We start from the raw sequence: 26,634 nt of genomic DNA, 5'->3' as shown, positions 1-26,634 counted from the left end.
TGGGTGGCTCAGTCATTAAGTGTCTGCCTTTGGCTCAGGTCATGATCCCAGGGTCCAGGGATCAAGCTCCGCATCAGGGTCCCTGTTCTGAGGGAAGCCTGCTTCTTCTTCTCTCACTTCCCTTACTTGTGTTCCCTCTATCACCCTGTCTATCTTGGTCAAAAATAAATAAAATCTTAAAAAAAAAAAAAAAAAAAACAGTACTCTTAATCATTACTTTTCATTGTGGTAAAATACACATTTACCATCTCAACCATTTTAAAGTAACAGTTCAGTGGCATTATATATATTCACACCTTTGTGCAAATATTACCACCATCCATCTCTAGAACTTCCCATTCTCATTTCCCACCAGCACCAGGTAACCACCATTCTACTTTTGGTCTTTATGAATCTGACCACCCTAGGGCCTCCAAATAGGTGGTACCATAGTTAATTCCCCTTTTGTTACCAGCTTATTTCATTTTACAATTATGCTACAGTCCTCAAGGACTAATTCCTTTATAATGCTGTAAGAAATTAAAGCGCTAGTGAACTTAGATACTATTTTAAGAAAAATTGTCTCCCTCTCCCTTAACCATGTTCAGGGCACAAAAAATAATTAAGTCAGATTTTAAACTATTTGAAAAAGGATATCTTAGTATTTTATAAGGTACACCATGGAATGTGTAAATGTACCCAAAGGAAGGGGAAAAGGAGGGAAAAAAAAAAACCCTACTTTCATTTTTGAAAATCCAATTACTTTTCTTCTAAGGTTGGTGATCTTTTGTGTTGTACAGCACAGGTCTACAAGAAAAGGCTTCTGTAAATACAGACTGGGTCTTTGTTTTCTTTGTCTTAAGGGTGGGGGTATACAAAGACAAAAGCACTAACAATGTTAGATATTCACAACATACTGAGTCATGGTAAATATCTTATAAATCAGAAGCAAAATAGCCTCCATTCAGTCACACGGAGCTCCAATAGGAAATACATGAAACTTGACCTTTACAATATACTTTGAAAAGGTTCTCTTGGTTGCAGTTTTTAAAAACAAGCTTGTTGTGTACCTTTATATTCCCTTCCATTCTCTCACCCTGAATTTCTGCCCTGAGCACCTGCATTTATTTCCATCTAAAACTTACACAAAGGCCCCAGTCTTTCAATGGAGCCACTAAACGGACAGAGCAAACCAGACCTTTGAGATACCAAAATAACATTCTGATATTAGGGTAAAGCTGATCATCTGAATTTTGATTTATGATGCAACTACAGTCACCCACAAAATTTTAATAAGGGCCCATAACCAGTAGTGCCTCAAGTGTCCAGGTGCCTGACAAGTACTTAACCAATAGCTGTGCTTTTCATAGGCTCAGAGTATTAACACTGAAAAAGAAAAAAAGGCTGCTTAAAACAAAGTTAGGTGAAAACAATATTAGGAAAAGAGGTGTTTTAGGGGCGCCTGGGTGGCTCAGTCAGTTAAGCGGCTGTCTTCAGCTTAGGTCATGATCCCAGGGTTCTGGGATCAAGCCCCACATTGGGCTCCCAGCTCAGTAGGGAACCTGCTTCTCTCTCTCTCACTACTCTGCTTGTGTTCCCTCTCTCACTATCTCTGTCACATAAAATCTTCTTTAAAAATAAATTAAATTAAATTTAAAACGAAGTGTTTTAGGCAAGACATTTTTGTTTTATAAAGATTATATTGTTTACAATGTCCAAGAGTAAGTGATTACCACTGCTAATAAAAAAAGAATATGTCAATATTTCAATGCAAAATTTCCCTCTGTCCAAAATTATCTGCTTCACTTACTATTTTTCTAGATGCTATGTGGTTTCATGAAGCCTCTCAATAGACAAAAATATTAAGTATCTAGTACTACCATTACCTAAATTTTTAAACTGCTACATAAGCTATAAGTGGCATCATCTAGATCAAAATGTTAAGACCTCAGTCATCCCCCAAAGAAAACTGAATTTAGGGACACCTGGGTGGCTCAGTTGGTTAAGTATCTGCCTTTGGCTCAGGTCATGATCCCAGGGTCCTGGGATTGACTCCCACATCCGGCTCCCTGCTCAACAAGGAGCCTGCTTCTCCCTCTGACTGCAACTCTGCCTGCTTGTGCTCTCACTCTCTCTGACATATAAATAAATAAAATCTTTTTTAAAAAATGAATCTATTGCTTTTGACTTTCCCCTCAGTAAAGACCAATTCTGACCTGAGGGAAGCATACAGAGTTTCTTCTCTCCTCTTTTTTAGGTTCCTCCTCCCTCAAGGCCTTTAAGGATTTTGAGAGAATTTTGTCTGGGTGTGATATCTTATACAACCAGACTACTCGTTAGAAGGACACCATAAAAAAGGTCCATGCCCAAATAGAGTATATCTTGGTAAATGAAACACTTTATCTTGGACTAGACTTTTTCTCACATTTGGGGGATTTCTGTAAGGCACCAATGATGTAGAAAACATTTTAAGTCATTTAGGGGTGCCTGGGTGGTCCAGTTGTTAAGCATCTGCCTTTGGCTCAGGTCATGATCCCAGCATCCTGGGGTCAAGCCAAGCATTGGGCTCCCTGCTTGGGGGGGAGGGGGTGCTGCTTTCCCTCTCCTACTACCCTACTGGTGTTCCTGCTCTCGCTGTCTCTCTGTCAAATAAATTAATAAAATCTTAAGGGGGAAAAAAGACATTTAGTGATCCTTTAATTGCTATATGGGAATAAAATCTCATTATTATCCAAGCCTCTTATTTGAGAAAATTTTTAAAATAAAAGATTGTAATCAATACATCTTAAAAGAAATGTGTGCACAAGGTTGTCAACTCTACCCAACAATGAATAAACTTAACTTTGCAAAATTTAATCAGCAAATGAATTAACAGACAGTAACATAAAAACATATATAATGTCTTAGAAGTACCCACAAATAAAAGCACTACTGCCATGTTGTTATAGATTGTTTTTCTAGTCCCATCTTCAAGATTACTAAAATAGCACAGTTACACTGGAAGGAGAAAGGGAACTGAAGTTGAAAGATATCAAAAAGTGAAAAAACAAGGCACTTTACCCCTGCCACATTACTTTATTTTAAAACTCACTAATTTGGCAGACATTTGGAGTAAGCACCGGTGTTTGGGACAGAAAAGGCTCTGGGCACCTGGGTGGCTCAGCTGGTTAGGCAACTGTCCTTGGTTCAAGTCATGATCCTAGAGTCCCAGGATGGAGTCCCACATCTGGCTCCCTGCTCAGTGGGGGGTCTGTTTCTCCCTCTGACCTGCCCCTCTCATGTGCTCTCTCTCTCTGTCAAATAAATAATCTTTTTTTTTAAAGGGGGCTCTAAAATTCCTTCCAATCAGGTATTCAACAGTCATATTTTTTAGTATCACATGATTAATGGAATTTAACATTTCAACACTTTCTAAAAACAGTGTTATAGAACATTTATGATGTACACTGAGTAACTGAATGGACACAGAAGAAATGCACAATCTAGTTTACCTTTTGACTGCCTTTAGAAGTCTAAGGCTTGTGTTTAAAAACTTTTTGAAAAGAGTCTTTCTGACATTCATTTTTGATTCAAGTATGGAAATTAATAGGTACTGGATCTTAAGCCATATGAGTCAATTTTATGGCAAGCTGGCAAATTCAATGATTTCTGAAGATGCTGAGTATTTTCAAAGTTACTAGTCTTAGCCTGTTCAGCAACAGGTCATATTACTGTTAAGGAGAAGGAAGGTAGCAGCGAATCTAAGCCTTAATTATCTTTACTCAAAAAATTGTTTGAGTTTCAAATATTATCAGTATGGGTGTTAGTCTTCAAAAATGAGGCATGGAACATTAATAATATTGTTATAACCATCTCTTCAAATCATCGATACAGCTTGCAAGACTTTTATAGGACAGTGACAGAAATGTGGTTAAGTTTAACTTGTCTAATTAAACTAGCTTCCTCTAATACAGAGTTCATTTCTCCAGGAACAGCTTTTCTGCAACAGGACACATCTACATACTTTTTAATTGTTGCATAGAAATGTGTTCCTCTTGTTCTCTCTTGCTTATATAGGTTAATAAATGTTATAATGTTTCTAAAGCCACTACCAAGTCTTTATATAACTTTCTTCTTGGTATCAGTATTTCAAAGCTTTTAAAAAAGTCCTATTTTCTTCTTCAAAATAAGTCTTACAGAAAACAAGAAAACACAAGCAACTTCATGATTTCCTTGTATCAGTGTTCAGTTCTAGAGTTTATTAGATATATCAGCTAAAAAAAAAGTCCATTACCTGTAACACAGATAAAAAGATAATACTAGAACCCTCTTAGGAAGGGTGTCTCCCTATGGAGTAAACAAGTAAATAGCTTATGAAGATCTATACAAAGGGATCTGTCCTTTAAATCTGGACGAAAGTGCTACTAAAACAATACAGTTTTAAGTCATCGATGACTCAAAATTCTACTGTCATCAGAAAATAAAATAACATTCACATACTTTGGGAAAATCTTATAATTCTCCTCATTTTCAAGTATCGTTTCAGAGCTCTCCACTACACTGAAAACTTGGCTTCATATATTAGAAAAATAAATAGGCTAACATAGCTACAGTTTTATACACCTGCACCTTCCTAAATATGAATAGTTCAAAATTCAAGAATTCAGGGAATTTTGCTAACACGTGTCTTGATCATGAAGAAAAAAGTAGATATGAAATGACAAACTTTTAAATTTTATTTGGTCTATGAGGAAATGTACAAAACCATTATTTTATGGAGGTAAATCTTTATCCTTCTTTCCCCCAAAAAGTGCTGATCTTTAGTGATGAGTCTTCTTTGTTAGTCCAAGAGTTAAAACCATCTCTTTTACTCCCAAATGAGTGTCAGTCCTACTCAGAGGTGCCATGTTTTATTTAAAACATACTCTTTCTCAGTAACCACTTTCTTCTAATTGGCAAGGCAAAGCCAGGTCCCTAAAGCACATAGCTCGTTACATTCAGTTTGGATTACAAAAACACACGATGAAACAAACTGCATTGAAATGTACAAATTAACAGCCCAGGAGTATGGGACAGGGAGGTGGAATTACATTGTAATATGGAACAAAACCCATAGGGAGGCTGGGGAACAAATCACTAGTGTCTCTATAAACTAAACAAGGTTTCCAAATGAGCAAATACACAAGGCAGAGGACAGGCTTTTCCATAACTCAACCAAATTGCTAAGTGTGGATACAACAAAACCAGACATTTTTTCAACACTATTATGCATACATGTATGAAAGAATGGAATTACTAAGAGGGTTTAAAAAATGAAACCTGCAGGCTACACTATCTAAATATGAAACTCATCTTTGCTTTCATACTGACAATGTGATAACAGCCTTACAATTAAATCACACCTCCAAACATTTTTTTAAAAAATCTTCTGAGAAGCTAAACACAGGAGACTAAATTAGAAATAGTGCTTCACTATGCAGTACAGAGAGCAAGGTTAATGAGCTAAGTTATATGAACAAGACCAAGAAAGATGTTACAAAATGAAGATCTCACCACCAAAATAGAGAATGTATTAGACAACCCCTCTTTTCCCACCACACATGCACACCTTTTCCCAAATTAGATACTCTGTGAAGCTTCTAGCACTATTTCTCTGATTTTCTCTTGAGATCCAGAGACAAACTACAACTGAACTAGATGAAAAGAGAACAGGAAAAGTCTATGTATGCCCTTAACCTACACACAAATGCAAACAATACTGCTGTTACCTCCTCACAGGGTCATTTACAGTAGGATCCCATCTAAACGTCCTACTTGCACTCCTAACAAAATTTAACAGCCAGCATAGATTTAAATGAACATCTAAATACATAAATCTAATCTCAGTTCCTTGCTTTAAGATTTATTTAATCTCAGGGGCGCCTGCCTGGGTGGCTCAGTGGGTTAAAGCCTCTGCCTTCAGCTCAGGTCATGATCCCAGGGTCCTGGGATCCAGCCCCGCATGGGGCTCTCTGCTCAGCGGGGTGCCTCCCCCACCCCCACCACCAACTCTGCCTGCCTCTGCCTACTTGTGATCTCTCTCTCTGTCAAATAAATAAATAAAATCTTAAGGAAAAAAAAAAAAAGATTTATTTAATCTCAGTGGGGTGCCAGGTCGCTCAGTTGGGTTAGTCTGCCTTCGGCTCAGGTCACGATCCCGGGGTCCTGGGAACGTGTCTGAGCTGCTTAGCAGGGAGTCTGCTTCTCCCTCACACTCTGCCCTTGGCTCATGCTCTCACTCTCTCTCAAAAAAAAAAAATATATAATCTTTAAAAAAAAATACTTGGGAAAATTATTTAATCCATTTGAACAGCAGTTTCCTTATGTGTAATATGGAGATACAAAATCACCAAAGTTGTGAGGATCAAATCACATAATACTGTGCAAAATGGCTTTATTAGATAAAAGGAATACAGAAATCTTACTATTACAATTACTTCATCTCAAGATTTTATTACCTTTTTGAAAACATATATATAATTGTCTGTGCCCTTTCACCATCCTATTGCACCAACAGTAATCCTTATGCTACTTCTATTTTAAGTATCCTTTTTTTAAAGCATTCCCCTTTTAATATGTACCCTTGTTATTTTTCTTCAAACCAGAAACACTGAGTTAAAGTACCTTTTTCTTCACTCTAACCAGTATTTAGCCTAAGAGTAAATTTAAGAAATTTAAAACAAACCTTTGGTAATATTAAAACTGTTAACACACAGTTAGTTCTACTTCACACACAGAACCAACTGAGCAGTGGGGCTTCTAAATGATACAGTATTTTGTATTGTTAAAAATCATATTTTATGTAGTGCGCCTGGGTGGATCGGTTGGTTAAGCGTATGCCTTTGGCTCAGGTCATGATCCCAGGGTCCTGGGATGAAGTCCTGGGCCGGGTTCCCTGCTTAGAGGGCTTGGCCCTTTCCCTCTTGCTTGTGTGCTCTTGTTTTCTCTCTCTCTCTCTCTCTGTGTGTTAAATAAATAAAATTGTATTTTTAAAAAATCATACTTTAGGCATACATTAATGGCCTGCAAATAATGCCCTATCATTTTACCACAACCCCTACTGTGGACTAAGTTTAAGTGCATGGCGGTTACAACCAGAAAGTATCAAAAATCAGCCTCACCATAACCCTCTCACTCGAAGAGTCAGATTAAGAATTACTGATATCTGTAGCATAGTGGAGTCAAGATCAATGAAGCACAAAAATAGTCTCATGGTGCTTTCCTGAGTCTACCTAATAGTCATCAATGTTCCTGCCAAACGTAAAAGAAGTCCATAAACCTACCTATCATTTCATTTGCATAGTCTACCAATATGAACAGTGAACTCTTATGCAGCTTTGTGTATCATCAAGGCTTACTGTCTTAGTATATGAAGGGGTCAACCACATCTAACCCAAGCAGATATCAGAACCAGGAGTCTCTCCAAGCTTCTTTATACCATCAGTATAAAATCTGAGCACACACCTCTTACATGTCTATTTGTTTTAAAAATAGTTACATATTCTGCAGCGGACTAGATGGTGTGGCCCCTCCCCAGATGCCTCACCAAAAAAATATATATATATTATATAGCTCTCTAAAACCTGTGAATGTAATCTTATCTATTAAAAACACCTCTGCAAATGCAATTACGAGTTTCAAAATAACATCATCCTTCAAAAGTGGGGGCACTAAATCCAAAAGACAGATATGAGAGAGAAAGCCACGTGGAGATGAAGGCAGACACTGGAGTAATGTATGTACAAGCCAAGAAATGCCAAGAATTGCTGGCAGGAACCAGAAGCAAGAAGCACAGAAAGGATTTCCTCATAGAGCCTCCAAAAGAAACCAAGCCTGACTGCTGACACCTTGATTCCAAACTTCTGCCATTCAGAACTGTAAGAGAATAAACTTCTGTTGTCTTAATCCACCCAGTCTGGGGTAATTTGTTATGGCAGCCCTAGGAATCTAATACCAATAAGATTATATATACATTACAAAAATCAACTATATATATAGAGAGAGAGAGAGAGCATGATACAAGTATACAAGCAGATATCCTAATATTTTCTCTCTATGCAATGGTTAATCCTATGCACCATATGAAGAACACAATTTTAGACCAGGACATGGACAGAAATAAAGTCAAATGACAGAGCCAAACTATCTTAAAAATCCAATTAACTGGGGCACCTGGGTGGCTCAATCAGTTAACCATCTGCTTTTGGCTCAGGTTATGATCCTAGGGTCTTGGGATCGAGACCCAAAGTGGGCTCCCTGTTTGGTGGGGAGTCTGCTTCTCTCTCTCCCTCTGCTGTTCCCCATGCTTGTATTCTCTGTCAAATAAATAAATAAAATCTTAAAAAAAAAAAAAAAAGCCAAATACCCAATAACTATTAAATTCTTCCATTTCTCCTAAAATACTGACACACAGTGACAATTTTTCTACTCAAGGCCTAAAAGAAGCTACCTGTCTGCTACTTAGAGCACTGAGCATTGTGTGTCCCATTAGAAATGCAACAATTATTTTTGACATAATTTCCATGACAACATCATCTTCAACACACTGCTTCATTTATCTTGACTTACATAATAATTAACCATACAATTTAAGAATGCTTATTAGTGAGACAGCAAAATGCTATAGACTAAGAGGTCAGAAAGGGCTGCCAGAGTTCAGCTTTGCTAATCAGTTAAGGACCTGCTGCTCTTTGTCTTGCTTTCATTTGAGAGCAAGGAAGGCAAACCATGGAGAATAGGGTTTCTAACAAAGAAACAGTCTTAACATATTCAAACAAGTTTAAAAAAAAAAATAGAGAAAACTTAGGGCTGCAACTGTGGTATTAAAAGAATGATTGAGGGGTGCCTGGGTGGCTCAGTCCTTAAGCGTCTGCCTTTGGCTCAGGTCATGATTCCAGGGTCCTGGGATCAAGCCCCGAATCAGACTCCCCAGCTCAGCAGGAAGCCTGCTTCTCCCTCTCCCAATCCTCTACTTCTGTTCCCTCTCTCGCTGTGTCTCTTTCTGTCAAATATCTGTCAAATAAAATCCTTAAAAAAAAAGAAATGATTGAAAGAAACTTCTATGTCCATCAAGAGAGAACTAGATCAACTGGAGCATGGTATAATGAAGGTGATCATGGTATAATGAAGGTAACCAAATGTTTTGGTTGATAAACCAAATATTTTATCAACCAAACATTTTGAAGGGTACAAAGAGGTGTTATTAGTTTCACGGTCATAAACGCTGTAAACAGACTATTCAGGGTAAATCAGGATACTGATTTTAAAACAATATTATAAACCAGGGGTGCCTGGGTGGCTCAGTGGGTTGGGGCCTCTGCCTTCGGCTCAGGTCATGATCCCAGGGTCCTGGGATCGAGCCCCACATTGGGCTCTCTGCTCAGCAGGGAGCCTGCTTCCTCCTCTCTCTCTGCCTGCCTCTCTGCCTACTTGTGATCTCTGTCAAATACATAAATAAAATCTTTAAAAAAAAAAAAGTTGTAGCATGACTAGGGCAACATATGACTTATATATTTTTTAAAACAGAATCATATTCTGTTTATATAAGCACCCATTCATATTAAAAAGTATAAATGCAAAATTAAGAAGAGTGATTCTTTGTAAAATGGAAAAAATAATTGGGGTAGAAGAAAACTAAGAGATTTAGTTCCCTTGTAAAATATGTTCTAGAACAGGGCACTTAGGTGGCTCAGTGGGTTGAGCATCCAACTCTTGGTTTTGGCTCAGGTCATGAACTCAAGGTTGTGAGATGGAGCCCCATCTTAGGCTCCCCACTCAGCAGGGAGTCTGCTTGAAATTCTCTCTCCCCATATGCCTTCCCCCGACTCATACACACTCTCTCTAAAAATAAATAAATCTTAAAAAAAAAATAAAATATGGGGACACCTGGGTGGCTCAGTTGGTTAAGCGTCCGCCTTCGGCTCAGGTCATGAGTCCCGAATCAGGCTCCTTACTCCACAGGGAGCCCACTTCTCACTCTCCCTCTGCCTGCTGCTCCACATTTGCCCTCTTTCTCTCTCTCTGACAAATAAATAAATACAAATTTTTTTAAAAAATAAATAAAATAGGGGCGCCTGGGTGGCTCAGTTGGTTGAGCAATTGCCTTCAGCACGGTTCATGATCCCAGAGTCCCGGGATGGAGTCCCACATCAGGCTCCTAGTTCCACGGAGAGTCGGCTTCATCCCCTGACCTTCTCCCTCGCTCATGCGCTCTCTCTCTCTCTCTCAAATAACCAGATAAAATTTAAATAAATAGACAGACAGAAAAAATCTTATTAAAAAAAACAAAAAGGACAAAAAACTTAGTATTTATCAATTCTGGTTTGGCTTGTGGACGTTTATTATATTATTTTCTGTAATATCCTGAATTTAAGACACCCACACCAGATACCCACCAATGGACACACACTGGCTGAGAGATTCAATAAGCTGAACTGCCTCTTATTAACCAATGGGATCAATGCACATATTATACTTGAGAAATCTTTTTTAGATTTTGTTTTTAAGAAATCAGCATATAGGACAGTAAGCAAGTCAACAAAATCACAAAGACAGAAACACCCTATTCACATGCCTCATTTTAAGATCAGCAGCCACCTTTCTTCTGGAAAAGGTGATTTGAAAAATCAAGGTTAAGGGGCGCCTGGGTGGCTCAGTGGGTTAAGCCTCTGCCTTCAGCTCAGGTCATGATCCCAGGGTCCTGGGATCGAGCCCGCATCAGGCTCTCTGCTCAGCAGGGAGCCTGCTTCCCCCCACCCCCCGCCTGCCTCCCTGCCTACTTGTGATTTCCGTCTGTCAAATAAATAAATAAAATCTTAAAAAAAAAAAAATCAAGGTTAAGACAAGCATTCAAATTCTATTATCTTGCCCCAACCTCACCATGTTATAAAATGACACACTAGAGATGGTAGTTTGTTTTATAATGTTTTAGTGATGGGTACAGAGTTCCCACAACTTCTAGAAGAAAACACGCGTAACAAGAAGTGCTTAAAATATTCAGATTCACTCTGTTCCTCTTACTACAGAACCTCAAAACTCAGCTGTAACCTAAAACTCTTATTTGCTTCCAAAAGGGACTGGTATATCAAGCCATTTTTACTCTGAACTTCTAACATGGAACGGAAGCAGAAAAAAGATCAGAGTGCAACTCTAAACAGAAGAGCTACAGGTTCATGAGGAAATGTTTTAATTTACTTCCTATGAAACAGGAATTTGTTATCCTGTTCTGGAAATTACCATGAAAAACAAGTCACCTTGAAGAGAAATGTTTGCATCTTGGTTTATCTACATTCCACCCTAAACCCTGCACTGTTCTATCACTGAACTTGGATGTCAACATTTAGATTCCCAGTGCTGTAATCTATGGCCAATTCTCGTTTGCTCATTTCAAAAAGAAATTAACCACTTATGGTACATGTCTGATGTAAGAACATACTTACCTTTTAAAATATCTATAATATTATTTATAATTACATTAATAAAAGTTTAACATAGATATAAACAAAATTAATTAAAAATCCCTCCAAATCTCTCCAACTGCCAAAATTAAATTTCTCATGTACCTTCTCTTTCAGCTTTATCCCATGCAACTAGATATATATAAATTATGTTATATATGTTAGTAATGGGTATTTACCCAAACAAAACTAAAATACTACTTCAAAAAGATATATGCACCCCTATCTTTACTGCATTATTTACAATGTCAAGATATGGTAGCAACCTAAGTGTCTGGCAATAGATGAATGGATAAATAAGATGTGGTATACGTACACAATGGAATATTACTCAGCCATAGAAAAAGAACAAGATCTCACCATCTGCAACAATATGGGTAGACCTAAAGGATATTGTGCTAAGTGAAATTAAGTCAGAGTCAGGGTGCCTGGGTGGCTCAGCCAGTTAAGTATCTGCCTTTGGCTCAGGGCGGGATCCCTAATCAGTGGGGAGCCTGCTTTCCTCTCTCTCCCTAGCTTGTGCTCTCCCTCTCTGGCTCTCAAATAAATAAATAAATAAATAAATAAATAAATAAATTTTAAGAAGGAAGGAAGAAAGTAGGAGGCAAGGGCCACCATTTTAACTGAGCAACCCTAGTTGAGAGCAGTCATAGCAGTGGTTGTCCCCATTTCCCCTTCCCCTTCCCTTCTCTGGTTGACTTCCCAAGCCTCCTACCTCCACAGGCCTGGTCCCAAGAAGTCCAAGAAACAAGAGAGGAGAATCCTCCAAAGGAGACTGGTGAAGAGATGCAGGACACAGAGGAGAAATAGCTATTCTTACTGAGAGCCAAGGAGGCAAAGCTAAAGGCCAAATATCCAAGCCTAAGTCAAAAGCCTGGAGATTCTGACTTCCTCATGCACAGATTCCAGAAAAGGCAACATATTTTGACTCAAGAGACTACAACACGGCCAAAGACAAGATGAAGAATAAACAATCCCAAGTACAGGACCAGACAAGAACCTGGTAATTGGTGATCACATCTCCATCTCACAGGATCCGTCACCAGCAAATTGTGGGGTAAACTGGGCCCCCTTCTCTCCCCTTCCTCACCCACTGGACTTTTATTTATCATAGGGAAGGATGGAATGAATGCCTTATTAGATCTTCTCACCATGCTAGCCAGAAATGACTGCAATTCTGCTGTGTGCTTCTGAAGAGAGATGTGGGTTGAAAAAAGGCGGAGTTCATTTCTTTGGTTAAACTGAGACTTCTACACCCTCACTGTAGCCCAGGTAGGGGTCAGAAATAAGAGACTATGATTGGATAATGTTGCAAACATTCTTTTGTTTGCAAAAGGATAGATGTGATTAGAGAGTATCCCAAAACTGGTAAACTAAACCTTGGGAATAATATGGCAGATTTACATCTGGAGGCTAACCTGACATACTTGGGATAAGGCAAAAAAATTGAATGAGATCTGTTTTCTGTGCTTCTAAGTGTTTTTCTCCCTTAGGCTGCTATTGCTTATGTTTCCATTATGGCAGGTTTAGAAAATCCTCAAAAAGAAAAACTGATTTGCTTGCCTAAAACTAAATGCTCACTTAGCCTCCCTTACTCAGTGAGTATCTCTTGACAGTTTACCCTGGTTCTTAAATAACGTAAAGACTAGAGAACATTATTTACATGAAACGGGCACCTTCTCTTTCTCTTCTGGAGTGTTGCTTTTCCAAGTATCACGAGATAGTGGAAAGAGCACTGGGTTTGGAGTCAAGATATCTGGGTTCTAGTTGCACTCTATCTCAGTAGAACTGACGTGTAACCTTGGTCAAGCCTTTTAACCTCTGTGGCTGTCTATTTCCTCATCTGTAAAAGAGCTGAATATAGGTAACATTGATTCTAATTTAACAATCATATAACTGCCAGCTGGAAAAAAAAATCTATGGTATTCATTGTAAAACTAAGAAGGAAGGCTGATGGGTGAGCCTACAGATGGGAACCATTTAACAAATACATGGAGCAAGATGAAGCTGAGATTCGGGGTTTATAAATTCAGGCAAGAGGGCCTCACAAGTATCATGGTCTTAAGAAAAGGAAAGGAAGCTTAAGGAAAAAGCTTAAGAAGCTAGCTTCTATGGAAGCATCTTGCCCCCACCCACTTTCCTGGCCTTTGCTGCTAAAAAGCTATGGGCCTGAAGACACATGCTCAGTCACATTCATGTGGTAAAATCCCACATTTCAGATAGATGCCATATGTATTGTTAAGGAGACCAGAAGTAAAAGGACAAACAAAGCCAGCCTACAGGCCTTGGTACTAAGGCAGGGCTGAAGCAAAAGTTTCTTTCTTAGGCAATGATTCACCTTTGGTGGGGGTGGGGAAGTGGTCAGGGAGAGAGAAAAGAGCATTGAGAAATCTCTGCTTTCCTAGAGCTCAGTAACATTAGTCCAATGAGATGAGGAGAAGTAGCAATAAAAAAATCTGTGCGCAGGTGGAGGAAAGGGGTGTTGGTGGCCAGCACCTTCAGTCCACTTATCACTAGCTTGGCCTGAATCCCACTGCTAATTAGGACAGAAGAGGACCAGAGTAGAACAGGCCGAGGGCAAGATTCTATAATCCTCTTTTGCCCTCTCAAATTCTCACAAATTCTGATACGCCAAATATTTGGCCAAATGAGAATAACCATGAACTTGCTGATGCATATGCAGGGTGACGGCAGGTGTCTATACTTTTTTCCCTGACTGGCCATTCACTTGTCAGGCTATCACTCAGACTGGATGGAGGAAAAGTTGGTGAAGAAGGAATGCAAACAGCAGAATTCCCAGATTCCCTGGCCCCCAGATTCCTTCACTGTCACCTGCATATAATTTTTCTGTTTCTTGCTCCATTTCCTCATGCTGTCTTCCTTAATCTAAAGTCCATGTGGGAAGAAGGAAATGTAGGACATCCTTGTACAGTTTCCTCAATGCCACCCATGTATTTAGATATGCCATATTATTTTATATAAATATATAACTTTGTACATGTTCTTTAAAAAACTACTGCATGATTTCACTTATTATGTGGAATCTAAAAAGCAAAATAAAGAGAAAAGCAGAAAACAGGCCATATATACAGAGAACACACTACTGGTTGCCAGAGGAAAAGGAAGTGTATGAGCAAAATAATTAAAGGAAAGTGGGACATATAAGCTTCCAGGTATGAAACAAATCACACAGATGGAAGCAATACAGTCAATGATACTGTAATACTGACAATGATACTGTATGGTGACAGATGACAGATATGGTGAGCACAGTGTAACATACAGACTTGTCGAATTACTGTGCTGCATACCTGAGACTAATGTAACATGTGTGTCAACTATACTTCAATAAAAATAAAAATTAGGTATAGTCTAATTAAAAACAAGATACCACAGATACTGCTCTGTAGTCTTGTCAATCAGCATTTAGCTGATATATTATTTTTGAAAGGGAAAATAAAGATCCCAAATAAACTAATGGCATGCTACGAGCATAAATTCTTGTTATAAATAAATTAGAAATAATTATAATTATAAATAAAATATAATATATAAATATAAATAAATATAATTATAAATAAATTCGTGTTAAAAGCATAACCTATATTATTCAGTAATAATTTATGATTTAGGTAGAGAATTTGACAGTAATGAACAAGGCTGATAATTTTCAAATTAGATACAAAGTATTCAGCAATGAGGAAAATGAAATACTCCTTGACTACTGGCCATTTCAAACACTTAAAGCCTCTCCAACGTCCATTTTGAACTAAAACAATAAATATATGACAATACTGAGAAATAACAAAAGTAAACATGAGGGGCACCTGGGTGGCTCAGAAGGTTAAGCCTCTGCCTTCAGCTCGGGTCAAAATCCCAGGGTTCTGGGATTGAGCCCTGCAGTGGGCTCCCTGCTCAGCGGGAAGCCTGCTTCTCCCTCTCCCACTCCCCCTGCTTGAGTTCCCTCTCTCCCTCTGTGTCTCTGTGCCAAATAAATAAAATCTTTTTTAAAAAAAAAAAGTTTTATTTTCTCTCCAAAGTATCAGAAACCAGCATCTAAGATTACTCTTTTGAGTAAGTATGTGAAAACAGAATCTTACAAAACTAAGTATCACCTAGCTCTAGAATCATGTTAGAATGTGTTTCTTATATGACATGTATCATTTTATTTATTGTAACATTCTTTACAAATAATGAGACAAAAGCACAAGTAACCATGTAACAAAAATAAACTTAACTATCTTCCAACAAATACATATATTTTAAAAGTTACATTCAAAGTAATTTTCAGGGGTGCCTTCTGCTCAGGCCATGATCCCAGGACGAGCCCTGGGTCCACACCGGGCTCCCTGCTCAGCCTGGAGCCTGCTTCTCCCTCTGCCTCAGCCTCTGCTGCTCCCCCTGCTGGTGTGTTCTCTCTCACGCTCGTTTGCTCACTTACTCTCTCAAATAAATACTCTTTTAAAAAAAAATTAATTTTCAGAAAATGAAATAACTACACCAGTAGCTTATAATTTAAAAAATCTTTATCTGTATTTTTCATTAACCTTCAACTCACAAGAGATCTCTTATACTTTAGTTCCTCTATTTTTGTCCCTTTCTGTAAATTGACGTATTAATGCATATTAAAAGTATTCCTTTTTTTTTTTTTTTAACTGAAGTCTAGTCGACACAAAATGTTACATTAGTTTCAGGTGTAAAACACAGGAATTAGTCAAGTCTGTATGTTATACTGTGCTCACCACAAGTGTAGCTACCATCTGTCACCATACAATGCTATTACAGTATCACTGACTACATTCCCTATGCAGTATCTTTCATCCTCATGAGTTCCTCATTTCATACCCTACAAGTACAAGGAAATGCAAAGAACACAGCTGAACTGCCTTCACAGAAATTTTTAAAATTTTGTATTTAGTCAGGGACACAAGATGGTTCTTTGAGTATTTGATGTGAGCCCCTTTACTCAAAGGTGCCTGGCTTTGTCCTAAAGCCACACTTTACTGAATTACAAGGGGAAGCTAGCTCTATATGGAGATAGTCATCAATCTAATACACATTTTGTCTCACTGCTATTTTCATCTTTACTATAAAACTTAAACTCTCACCAGTAAGGAAGCATTTCTTCATATATGTGTAATTGTAGACATGCAGAGTAAAAAAGTACAATATGCTCACTTAATGGCAGACATACTGTTAAAAGTTGGATAAAAACCAAACTTACCAATATTTTTTTCCTTTTAAAGACCCAAAGTGTTTGACAAATTCCAAACTTTTAACAGATACAAACTGCCACCTTTCCCAACTCCCCCAATTCCCTCCCAACTATCCCCTAATTTAAGCATAAACGTAAAGGACTAAAGCCTAACTATGGTTATTTTCTTGCCCAAGTAGCATAATGAAGAGAAGGTGAAATCTAACAGAGTCTCTCCTTAACCAATCTCTAGCTATAGGCTCTCTTCTGCACCCTCTTCTCAACTAGGACTCAACCGTGACCTATAAAAACTACAGACTCAACACAAATGATTTCATCTAGGCCTCCCCCAAACATTAAATATTTAAACAAACACCAACACATTTTCTAACAACTCAAGGACCCATCCCCAGGATGACCTTAGCCCCTCTTAAAGTGCCTGCCTGAGAAAGCTCAAGGCTACCAAAGAATTAAAAGCTTTACTAGCTGTAACCTGTCTACCAAAGAATTAAAAGCTTTTCTAGCTGTAACCTGTCTACAAGCCTCTGACCACCCTATCTTAGACCATTTACTATTTGCAACTGTGAATCCTTCCTCTGTCCCTTTGAGATGCAGATGCAACTCCTAAACCTCAGGAATCCCTATCTCAAGGACATGAAAGCCATTCTTTTAAAATCTAACCATCAAGAATGGTAGGGCCTATGTTTATTTTAAAAAGTATTTAAAAAAAAAAAAAAATGGTAGGGCCTCAGTCTCTCAGTCTCAGCAGAATAGAATCTAAACTTCCAGAACATCAGCGAGCAGACACAACCAACCTAGTCATCACTTACACTGACAAACCCTTTATAATTCTTTACTTCCCTGACTCTACTGAGCCAAGCTAGCAACTAGCTAGCTCATTCTCCATTCTACCTCATTCTCCATTTAAAATGCCCAGGTACCTCTGCACAAACTGAAGTTGTGTTCAGTTCAAAGTGAACTCTGCCCTACTGCTATACATTCCTGATCAAAATCTATCCTGCATCCAGCTTTATCTTTGACAAAATGACTAGAAAAGGAAGATTAAACATATCTCATTAAAGACTTAGTTATTTCATATGAGATCATTAGATATAAAATTCTTTTTTTTAAATGAAGGTTTAAGTTCATGAAGGAGTCATAGTTTATGGAGTCAACCAATCAGCATTTTGAGGGGTGGAAAAGGCCCTTGACAAACATCAAGCCCAAGCCCTTCATGTTACAAATGATGACTCTAAGGTCCAAAGAGATTAAGTGATTTACCCAACATAATTTCAACAAGGGACTGGATTCTAGGGCTAATTCAACATGATTCTCTTCCTGACTCCAACATGAAAATATCCTCTCTCTTGTATTCTCATTGGTAAAAGCAATATTTACTACTAATATTTCAAGTCAAAATCAGAGATGAACATGTTGTTATCCTACTACAACACAAGTTTTTATAGTTTTACTATATGCCCACCACTGTACATTATTAAAGTCTATTGGGTGCAAGTACACAGACAATTTTATTTCACTCAGGGAAGGCTATTTCAATTGTCCTAGGGAAATATATGAAGTACTTGGTAAAGAGAACTACTTTCACATATATGCAAAGGAAACAAAACCCCATGCATAAACACAAAGGAAGGCCAAATAACTTAGATCATCTTAAAAACAATTAAAAGAAGGAAAACTAAAACAAATTAAAAACCCTTTTTCTGCACTTACCAGCAAAGCATTTGGAACAGAGATTCATAGTCTTGCTGGACCTGGGGCAAAAAAAAAAGAAAAAAAAGAAAGAAGAGCTAAAAATTCAGTATTACTCTAATGAAAACATAAAGATGTTTGAAATTAAGCAAGAAATCTCCTGGTCAGGGGATTAGCTAAAAACTAATGCTAATTAAGTCCCTAACCAACCACCCACTCCCACAAGAAAATGAAAACAAACAGAACAACAAAAACTAACACACACTTTGTTATCAGTGCATCAAACAATGCTTTATTTTTTGTGATGAGCAAAATTCAGAAATTGCATAGATCAGAATTACTCTAATATGCCCAGATGACACAGGAGTCATTTTGTCCCACAAGATTACCACATTCTCTCTGTTCACAATGGAACATATACCACAAGTGAAGGTATCACTACAAACAAGGAAAATTTTGTCTGTAAAGGAGTAAAACTTTCTACTCAGATACACCCTCATTTATCTCCCTAACATTATTTGAATTTTTATCTCATCTTCTTTCCCTTCATTCTAGTCCTATTTCAGATCCTGGTCACATTTTGACCCTGTTGTTTAAAATTCTTTCTTCAGAGGTTCCCAAACAAATTATTTTTCATGTCCTTTGATCTGTTAATAATAGCTACAATTCACTGAATACTAACTCTGATGGGCACTTAACATACATTATATTAATCTTTCCGCCATCCATGAGATGGGTATCACTTTACTGCTTTGCTTCTAAAATGCACTTTTTTAAAAAAATCACATTAAAATTTCTACAACCAGGAAACATCATACGATTGGTTACAAATGAGGACTAAATTAATGAGGAAATGTTCCTTCCACCTCCTCCTAGGTGTTATTAAATTGAAGGATCTCAGGAAATAAAAGGACAGTCTTATCTCCACTTGACAGGCAAGCAGCTTGCCCAAGGTCTTTAGCTGGGGAACTAAAGAGGAAATACATGACCTTGGCCAAATGCCATCCTTTGTTCATCCTTTGTTCATAGCATAACACAGCACCTGACACTACAAAGCAGCACAGGCACAACACAGTGGGCAATCAATAACTTGTCTATTAAGTTCTTCTCATTGCTGTTTCCCTTCTTGATCCTGTTCCAAGTGGACATGTTCCTACAGCTTTCTTCCCCAAACCTAGAATACTCTATATTGGATAAACCTATTCACAGCTTAATTCCTCAGCAACTCCCTTCCCAGTATCTCAGTCTTTGCCCAGAGATACTCCTATACACATTAAGCCAACTTTCTTCTGCCCTCCCTAGTAAATTCTACCATTAATGAAAGCCTCCCTCAAAAGTATTCCCTGATGGTTATGGTTGTTTTCCAATGTACTGGAATCCAAGACCTAATGGCAAGTAATTGTCACAGAGACAAAACTGGGGAGGTGGGTAGGAGGTGGGGGTCCACTATTTCTCCTTCCCCAAAAGAGATGCTATGTTAACAAGTGAATCTTTCTTTAGGACTCTGCTTAATACAAAGACATCAAAGGCAATAAGGAAATTCCGAGTATTAAGATGAAAAGAAGTTATTATATTAGTAAAAATTTATTTATTACATGGCTACTCTGTGGTAAGCACACCAGATGCCTTCAACTCCATTTTAAAAAATGAGGAAAAAGAGGCTTCCAGAGGGTATATAATTTGCCAAAGATTAAAGAAAAAGTATGTGGATGAACCTGGTCTGCCAACTCCAAAGCCTGACTTCTTTTCAGCATGACAAACTAGGGCCGCTGCCCCCAATACAGAAGCTGAAGGGTACACATAAATCCTGAGTCAGCACTCTGGTAATTTAGGAATATGGTCCCACAAGCAAAGATTTAATGTACACTGATCAAGTAAGCTCCCTGAGAAAGGAAAAGCTCTCATCAGGAGGAAGCCCAATCCCTGCTCTCCTCTCCAAATATACATACAGGTAGGGAAGCAACCTTAGACTGCCAAGTATTTTAGTTCCAACTGAAAGAAAACTGAGGATAAAGGAATTTCTTTGTTTACTAGAAATCCCAGGAAAGCAAACCTCTTCCAGATGTGGTCCCTATCTTTTGTCCATGCAGTAGCACAGAGAGCAAGAGATAACTTGTTTAGCACTTTTGATGTTTCCCATTATCCTGCAGGAATCATGGAAAGTGTTCAAAGAACCAATGAGGGCAGCTCAGCACAGCAACAGTTTTATCATCTGTGTTTCACAAAGCTGGTAAGCGGGGGAAAAAAGGGAAAAAACTGCATTTTTCTCTGCATCCCCTTCTCTCCCTTTAAACAATTCTATTTTTTTATTTTTTTTTAAAGATTTTATTTATTTATTTGACAGAGAGAGACACAGAGAGAGAGGGAACACAGGCGGGGAGGGGGTGGGGCAGGCGGTGGGGGAGCAGGGGGGACTGGGAAAGGGAGAAGCAGGCTTCCCAATGGGCAGGGAGCCTGATGTGAGGCTCGATCCCAGGACTCCAGGACCAGGACCCAATCAGAAAGCAGATGCCCAATGACTGAACCACCCAAGTGCCCCAGAGAATTTTTTTTTAAGATTTTATTTATTTATTTGGAAGAGAAGAGAGCCCAAGAAGGGGGAGTGGCAGAGGGAGAAGGAGAAGCAGACTCCCCACTGAGCAAGGAGACCAAAGTGGGGCTGGATCCCAGGACTCTGGGATCATGACCTGAGCCAAAGGCAGACACTCAACTGACTGGGTCACCATCCTTCCCTCCCTTAAGAGAATTTATTTAAAATATCCACTATACCTAAATCTTACTAAGTGACATCCATTCCACTTTCTGAATAAGAATTTCCCAGCAACGTTCTTATCAATCAGGTTATGAAAGAAATAATACAGCTACTGATATTATTAACCAAAACAGAGATGTATGAAATCTAAAATAAGCCAGCCTTTGGATACAGAAATAATGGCCACTAGTAATGCCAACTTGGATCACAGTTCAGCAACACAGAACTTGAAAGAATTGCCAGACGCTTCTGAGACCTTTTCTCCTTTCTCATATTCAACCACAGGCATACAACTACTGATGGCCCATAGAAAGGCAATGTGATCAACCTGCAGTCTTGAAACAGACAACAGAGTTCTCTATGTGACAGCAAACATGAAAGGTAAAGAGGATTCTTTTATGTCCCACTGCTCCAAAGAAACTCCTCTTATAGAGATCTCCAAAGGCTCCCAGGCTTCTAAAACCAAGGATTAGTAGCTTGAATACTGGCCACCCAAAGAGATTAAATCCTAATCCCTGGAATTTGTAATCCCTGGAATTAATTTATCTGGGGGGAAAAAAGGTCTTTGCAAACAAATTAAAGATTCTGAGTTTACCCTGTATTATCCAGGTGGAGCCTAAATGATACCACAAGTGTTTCTGAGAAAGGGCAAAGCGAGTTTGGAGAGATGCACAGGAGAGGAGGAGATATCAAGATGGAGGCAGGGACTGTAGGAGTATGGTCACAAACCCAGGAATGCTGGGACAGCTCACTGAAGCTGGAAGAGGCAAGGAATGGATTCTCCCCTAGAACCTCACAGAGAGAAGGCAACCCCACCAGATTTTGGCCTTTCAGCCTCCAGAACTTTAAGAGAATAAATCTCTGTTGTTTTAAGTCATCCAATTTGTGGTAATTTGTTACAGCAGCCTCACAAAACAAAAACACAATTAGGTCTCCGATCTCCTCTCACTCCCTCCCTCACTCAGTACCATTCATCCAGATGTACCCCTCTCGAAATTCCCTTTACTTTCACCTTCTTGTTCAGATTCTAGATCAAATTTACTACCCAACCCTAGTTTTCCTCACCTAACTGCTCTCTTATGGTCACCTTTGCTGGCTCCTCCTCCACAGTCAAGACCTTTACCTGGAAATCCCAGGACTCAGTCCTCATTACCTCCACTTCTCCCATGGCTTTAAATATTCTATCTATACACTCAAGACTCAGAAATATTCACCCTCATCCCAAACCTCTTCAACTTGCTCCAAGCTCATATATTTAACTGCCTATTTGACATGTCAACATGCAGCTCAAAGTCAACATTTCAAACTAGAACTTCCAATACTTCCAAACTTGCCTGATGCATTTTGTCCACTTTTGTAAATGCCAACATCTTCTTTCCAGTTGCTCAAGTCAAAATCCTAGAAACCAGCTTTGGTTTCCCTCTCTCCTATAGTCTCTCATACATAATACTCAGCAAAATTCATTGTGTCAATCTCCAAAGAGACCTCAAATCTATATTTCTCTCCTTTCTCAATGCTTCCACTCTGGCCACCATTACCTCACACCAGGGCCACTGAAAATGACTTTTTATTGGTCTCCCCATTCCCACTCTTGACCACTTACAATGATTTTCCACAAAGCAATGTGTAATCTTTTAAAACTAAGTTAAATCATGCCGGGGTGCCTGGATGGCTCAGTCCGTTAAGCGTCTGTCTTCAGCTTGGGTCATGATCCTGGGATCAAACCCTGCATCTGGGTTCCCTGCCCAGCCGGGCTCCCTGCTCAGGGGACCCTGCTTCTCCCTCTCCTGCTGCCCTCTCCCCCTGCTCAGGCTCACTCTCTCTCTCGATCTATCTTTAAAAAATAATAATAATAATGAAAAATAAATTATTTTTATTTCTTGCTTAATGCCATCCAACAATTTCCTATGGCATTTAATATAAAATTCAAACATCTTTCCAAAACCACAATGATCCCTCATGGTCTCACTCTGCTTACTTTTCCCTACCTCCTCTCTTTATTTCTTACAATTTTTCTCCCCTCATCTACAGCATTCCAATCACACTGGCCTTTTTTCTTTTCCTAGACTGTGCTATAGAGCTCTTGCCCATGCTGTTTCCTCTACCCTTAAATCACAGCAGAACAGCTCTTTCTTATCACTCAAGTCCTGGTTGAAACCCCCTAAGCAGGATTCACCTGACCACCCAATTTAAATCAGTCCTTCTTCCGGCTTTCTTTTAGCAAATTACCTTCCTGGTTACTCTTCTTTGGTACTTAATAGGAACCCAATATTTGTTAAATGAAGAAATGAATCCCCTTTTCCTAAAAGCATGAAACATAAAAACCTAAATAGATTTCAAAAGTGTGTTTTGTAAAGGTCATTCAAACACCATCTGGAAGAAAGGGCATCCACAATTCCTGTAACTGCCAGCCTGTCAGTTCTCAGGAGCACTACCATACATACTACAGTGCCTACAACTAGTAGACAATGCCACCCTGTGTATCCAGTCACGATTTGTCACTCAGGAGATAAAGGTGACAGACACTTTCAGAAGCTTCTCTCCAATGAAATCGAGGTGAAAAGAAACAAGCTTAAATTTTTCTCTCCTTTCAATGAATGTTTGATATTTTCTAGTTTTGAGAACACATAACCCTTGTACAGAATTTAGAAAACATAAGCATTTAAGTGAAAACCAAAGATCACTGATAATCCAAACCCCGAAAATGAAAACCTTTAATACTCTGAAATAACTCCTTCTTATCCCATGAATAAATATGCATAATTAAGAATTTATTATATTTAACAATGTTGGTAAAGTTGTGTAATATGTTCACAAGTTTGCATTTTATTATGCTTTATGACATATATACATATTTTCTTTTGCACAGATCACATATTTCATTTTTTAAAGTGATAAAAATATGTAAAATTTCATTTTCATTTTAGATTTAGTTAATATTTCCCATGCCATTAAGTATTCTTCAAAATCCATTTCTTGCTCTGTAATAGTCTAGTACATACTATAATTTATTTAGTCCCTTGCTTACTGTTGGATGTTCAATCCCTGTCCCAGATTTTTTTCTATTATAAATATTTCTATAATGAGCATTTGAAGACATAATCTCTGGTCATAAATCTTTGAATAAAGTTTCATTAAAACTGATTCTGAGGAGAATTACTAGATGAAAAACTATGATTTAGGTAAGTATGGCCAAATTACTTATCAGATAAGTTCTACGAATTTACACTGTCATCAAAAGGATCTGAAAATATTTTCAATAAATTCTTACCAACATTAAGTATTATTACTTTTAAATCTTTGCTTGATGGGAGAAATGGTTATATTACTTTAATCATTTGTTGACCTCTGAAATAAAAAATTTCCCAATTTTGAAGGATATTAATTTTCTAATGAAGGATAAATTAACTCCCAACTAACTCATCTTTGGGAATTAATTAATATTCCTGATTTCTGAAAATTCTAGAAACATTTTACTTATAATATTTTCTTTACATCCATAAAACACTACTATCTCTTATCCTAACTCAATCTTCTTTAATAATCTAAAGGAAGGAGAGAAGTAGAGGGAAAAGGAAGAAAGTAGAGATGGGGAGAGGCTGAGGGGCAAGGGAAGGAGAAGGAAGGAAAAATCAAATCACAACACCTCACATACACCCGAATGTTTATAGCAGCAATGTCCACAATAGCCAAACTATGAAAAGACCCTAGAGATATCCATCAATAGATGAATGGATAAAGAATATGTGGTATATATACAATGCAATACTATGCAGCCATCAAAGAAATCTTGCCATTTGCAACGACATGGATGGAACTAAAGGGTATTATGCTAAGCAAAGCAAGTCAATGAGAGAAAGACAATTATCATATGATCTCTCTGATATGAGGAATTTGAGAGGCATTGTGGGAGGTTGTGGGGGGCAGGGAGAGAAAAAAAATAAAACAAGACGGGACTGGGAAGGAGACACACGGTAAGAGACTCTTATTCTCAGGAAACAAACTGAGGGTTGCTAGGGGGTGGGGGAGGGAGAGGGTGGCTGGGTGATGGACACTGGGGAGGGTATGTGCTATGGTAAGTGCTGTGAAATGTCTAAGACTGATGATTCACAGACCTATACCCCGGAAGCAATTAATACATGTTAATTTAAAAAGTTACAATGCCTCCTCCACTCTAAAAATCATTCCATTTGCCTAGAAGATTAGATGATTAAAGACCAGTAATAATCTGTATGCCACCTTGTACACTTATAGCCAGAAAGTCTAACTTCCTACAACAGCTAGGTAACAAGAAACAACTCTACTAACTCTGCTAAATCATCACTCTTTGCTCACCCCAGGCAAACAAGAAAAAGGCCAGTTCAAACAGATGACATCCTAGCTGGCAATGACAAAGGAGGTTTTCAACAGTGCATCCAGCCTGTCTGAACTGTTACACATCACTCTAAATCATTCAGACAATGTCTGCAAAGTTTTCTTTCTAAGGGAATATTACAAAGGAAAAGACGCAATTGTTAATAAGAGGGATTAGTTTCTAGAATGTAGCAATATGGGTCAAACTACTTTAAAAGATAATTTCAATTTAACAACTTAGATTCCAGTTGAGGTACTGTAATGAACAGTGTCTTAACGTTTTATACAAAATTCAAGGACCACAAGGACACAACATCCACATCTAGTTTTATGTGTTTCAAATCCCTACGCTAAAAGATATACAGATGTTAAACAAGTCACCTTTATCATCAGTGGCCCTGTACACATTACTAAGAACTTAGTCTAACACTATCTAACAATTAAAACAAGACGAGCCATGGTCACCAATAAACTAGTAAAAAAGGAAGACAAAAATTAAAACATGTAAAAGCTCTACAGGAAAGGAGGGAACAAAATACAAAGAACTAAATAAAAATGCCAAAAACTTCACCCAAATAAGAGAACTAATGACACTACCAACTCTCACACACAATGGTAAACAGTGGCTACAGCTGTCTTAGCATATATACCCAAACACAAGGATTTCCTCCTTAAAATTATCTGTCCAAAAAAAAAAGGAATTACTTTACAATTAAATCCTTACTTTTGAGGCTCACCAATAATTTTAGACTAAACACCAACAGGAAGAAAAGGAAAAAGCTCCCAAGAAACCTAAAAGTGAAAAACCCAAGCATGCAGTCATGCCCAGGGTTAAGGGCATGTGGGATTTCAAAAGAGGAAGACCATATCAATGGAATTAAACTCCCAGGGGCATCTAGCCAGTCAGAGTCTATCAAAGGGGAAAGACAGTGAAGTACTCATCACCTGGCAGAAACACATAAGTTAGGAAGGATGTGAGGCAACATTAGTGTTGGATGCTTTATCAAGGTTATTACAACAAATTTTAAAGGGAGTAAGATACAGTTTTTAATTCTTAAGTATTAAGTGTGATCTCAGAATTACAAGAGGTAGCTGCCACTGAAAAAGGCTTTTGAAGAGCACTTATAAAGCAATGCAATAAAACCCTTCTAATGTTAGGAAGATCACAAATA

General features: G+C 38.2%; 1 protein-coding gene across 2 annotated transcripts in view; it reads right to left on the bottom strand.

Annotated features, from left to right (window-relative positions):
• The window catches only part of ZFAND3 (zinc finger AN1-type containing 3), a 335,701-nt gene that overhangs the window by 202,564 nt on the left and 106,503 nt on the right, over window positions 1-26,634 (bottom strand). For both annotated transcript variants that reach the window (XM_059177840.1, XM_059177841.1), the window contains exon 2: window positions 18,379-18,419. In XM_059177840.1, coding sequence (XP_059033823.1) covers window positions 18,379-18,419 — 41 coding nt within the window. The remainder of the gene's footprint in view (window positions 1-18,378; window positions 18,420-26,634) is intronic.

The sequence above is a fragment of the Mustela lutreola genome, chromosome 6, assembly GCF_030435805.1.
Source record: "Mustela lutreola isolate mMusLut2 chromosome 6, mMusLut2.pri, whole genome shotgun sequence".
Lineage (NCBI taxonomy): Eukaryota > Metazoa > Chordata > Mammalia > Carnivora > Mustelidae > Mustela > Mustela lutreola.
This window is presented reverse-complemented; position numbering and strand designations above follow the sequence as displayed.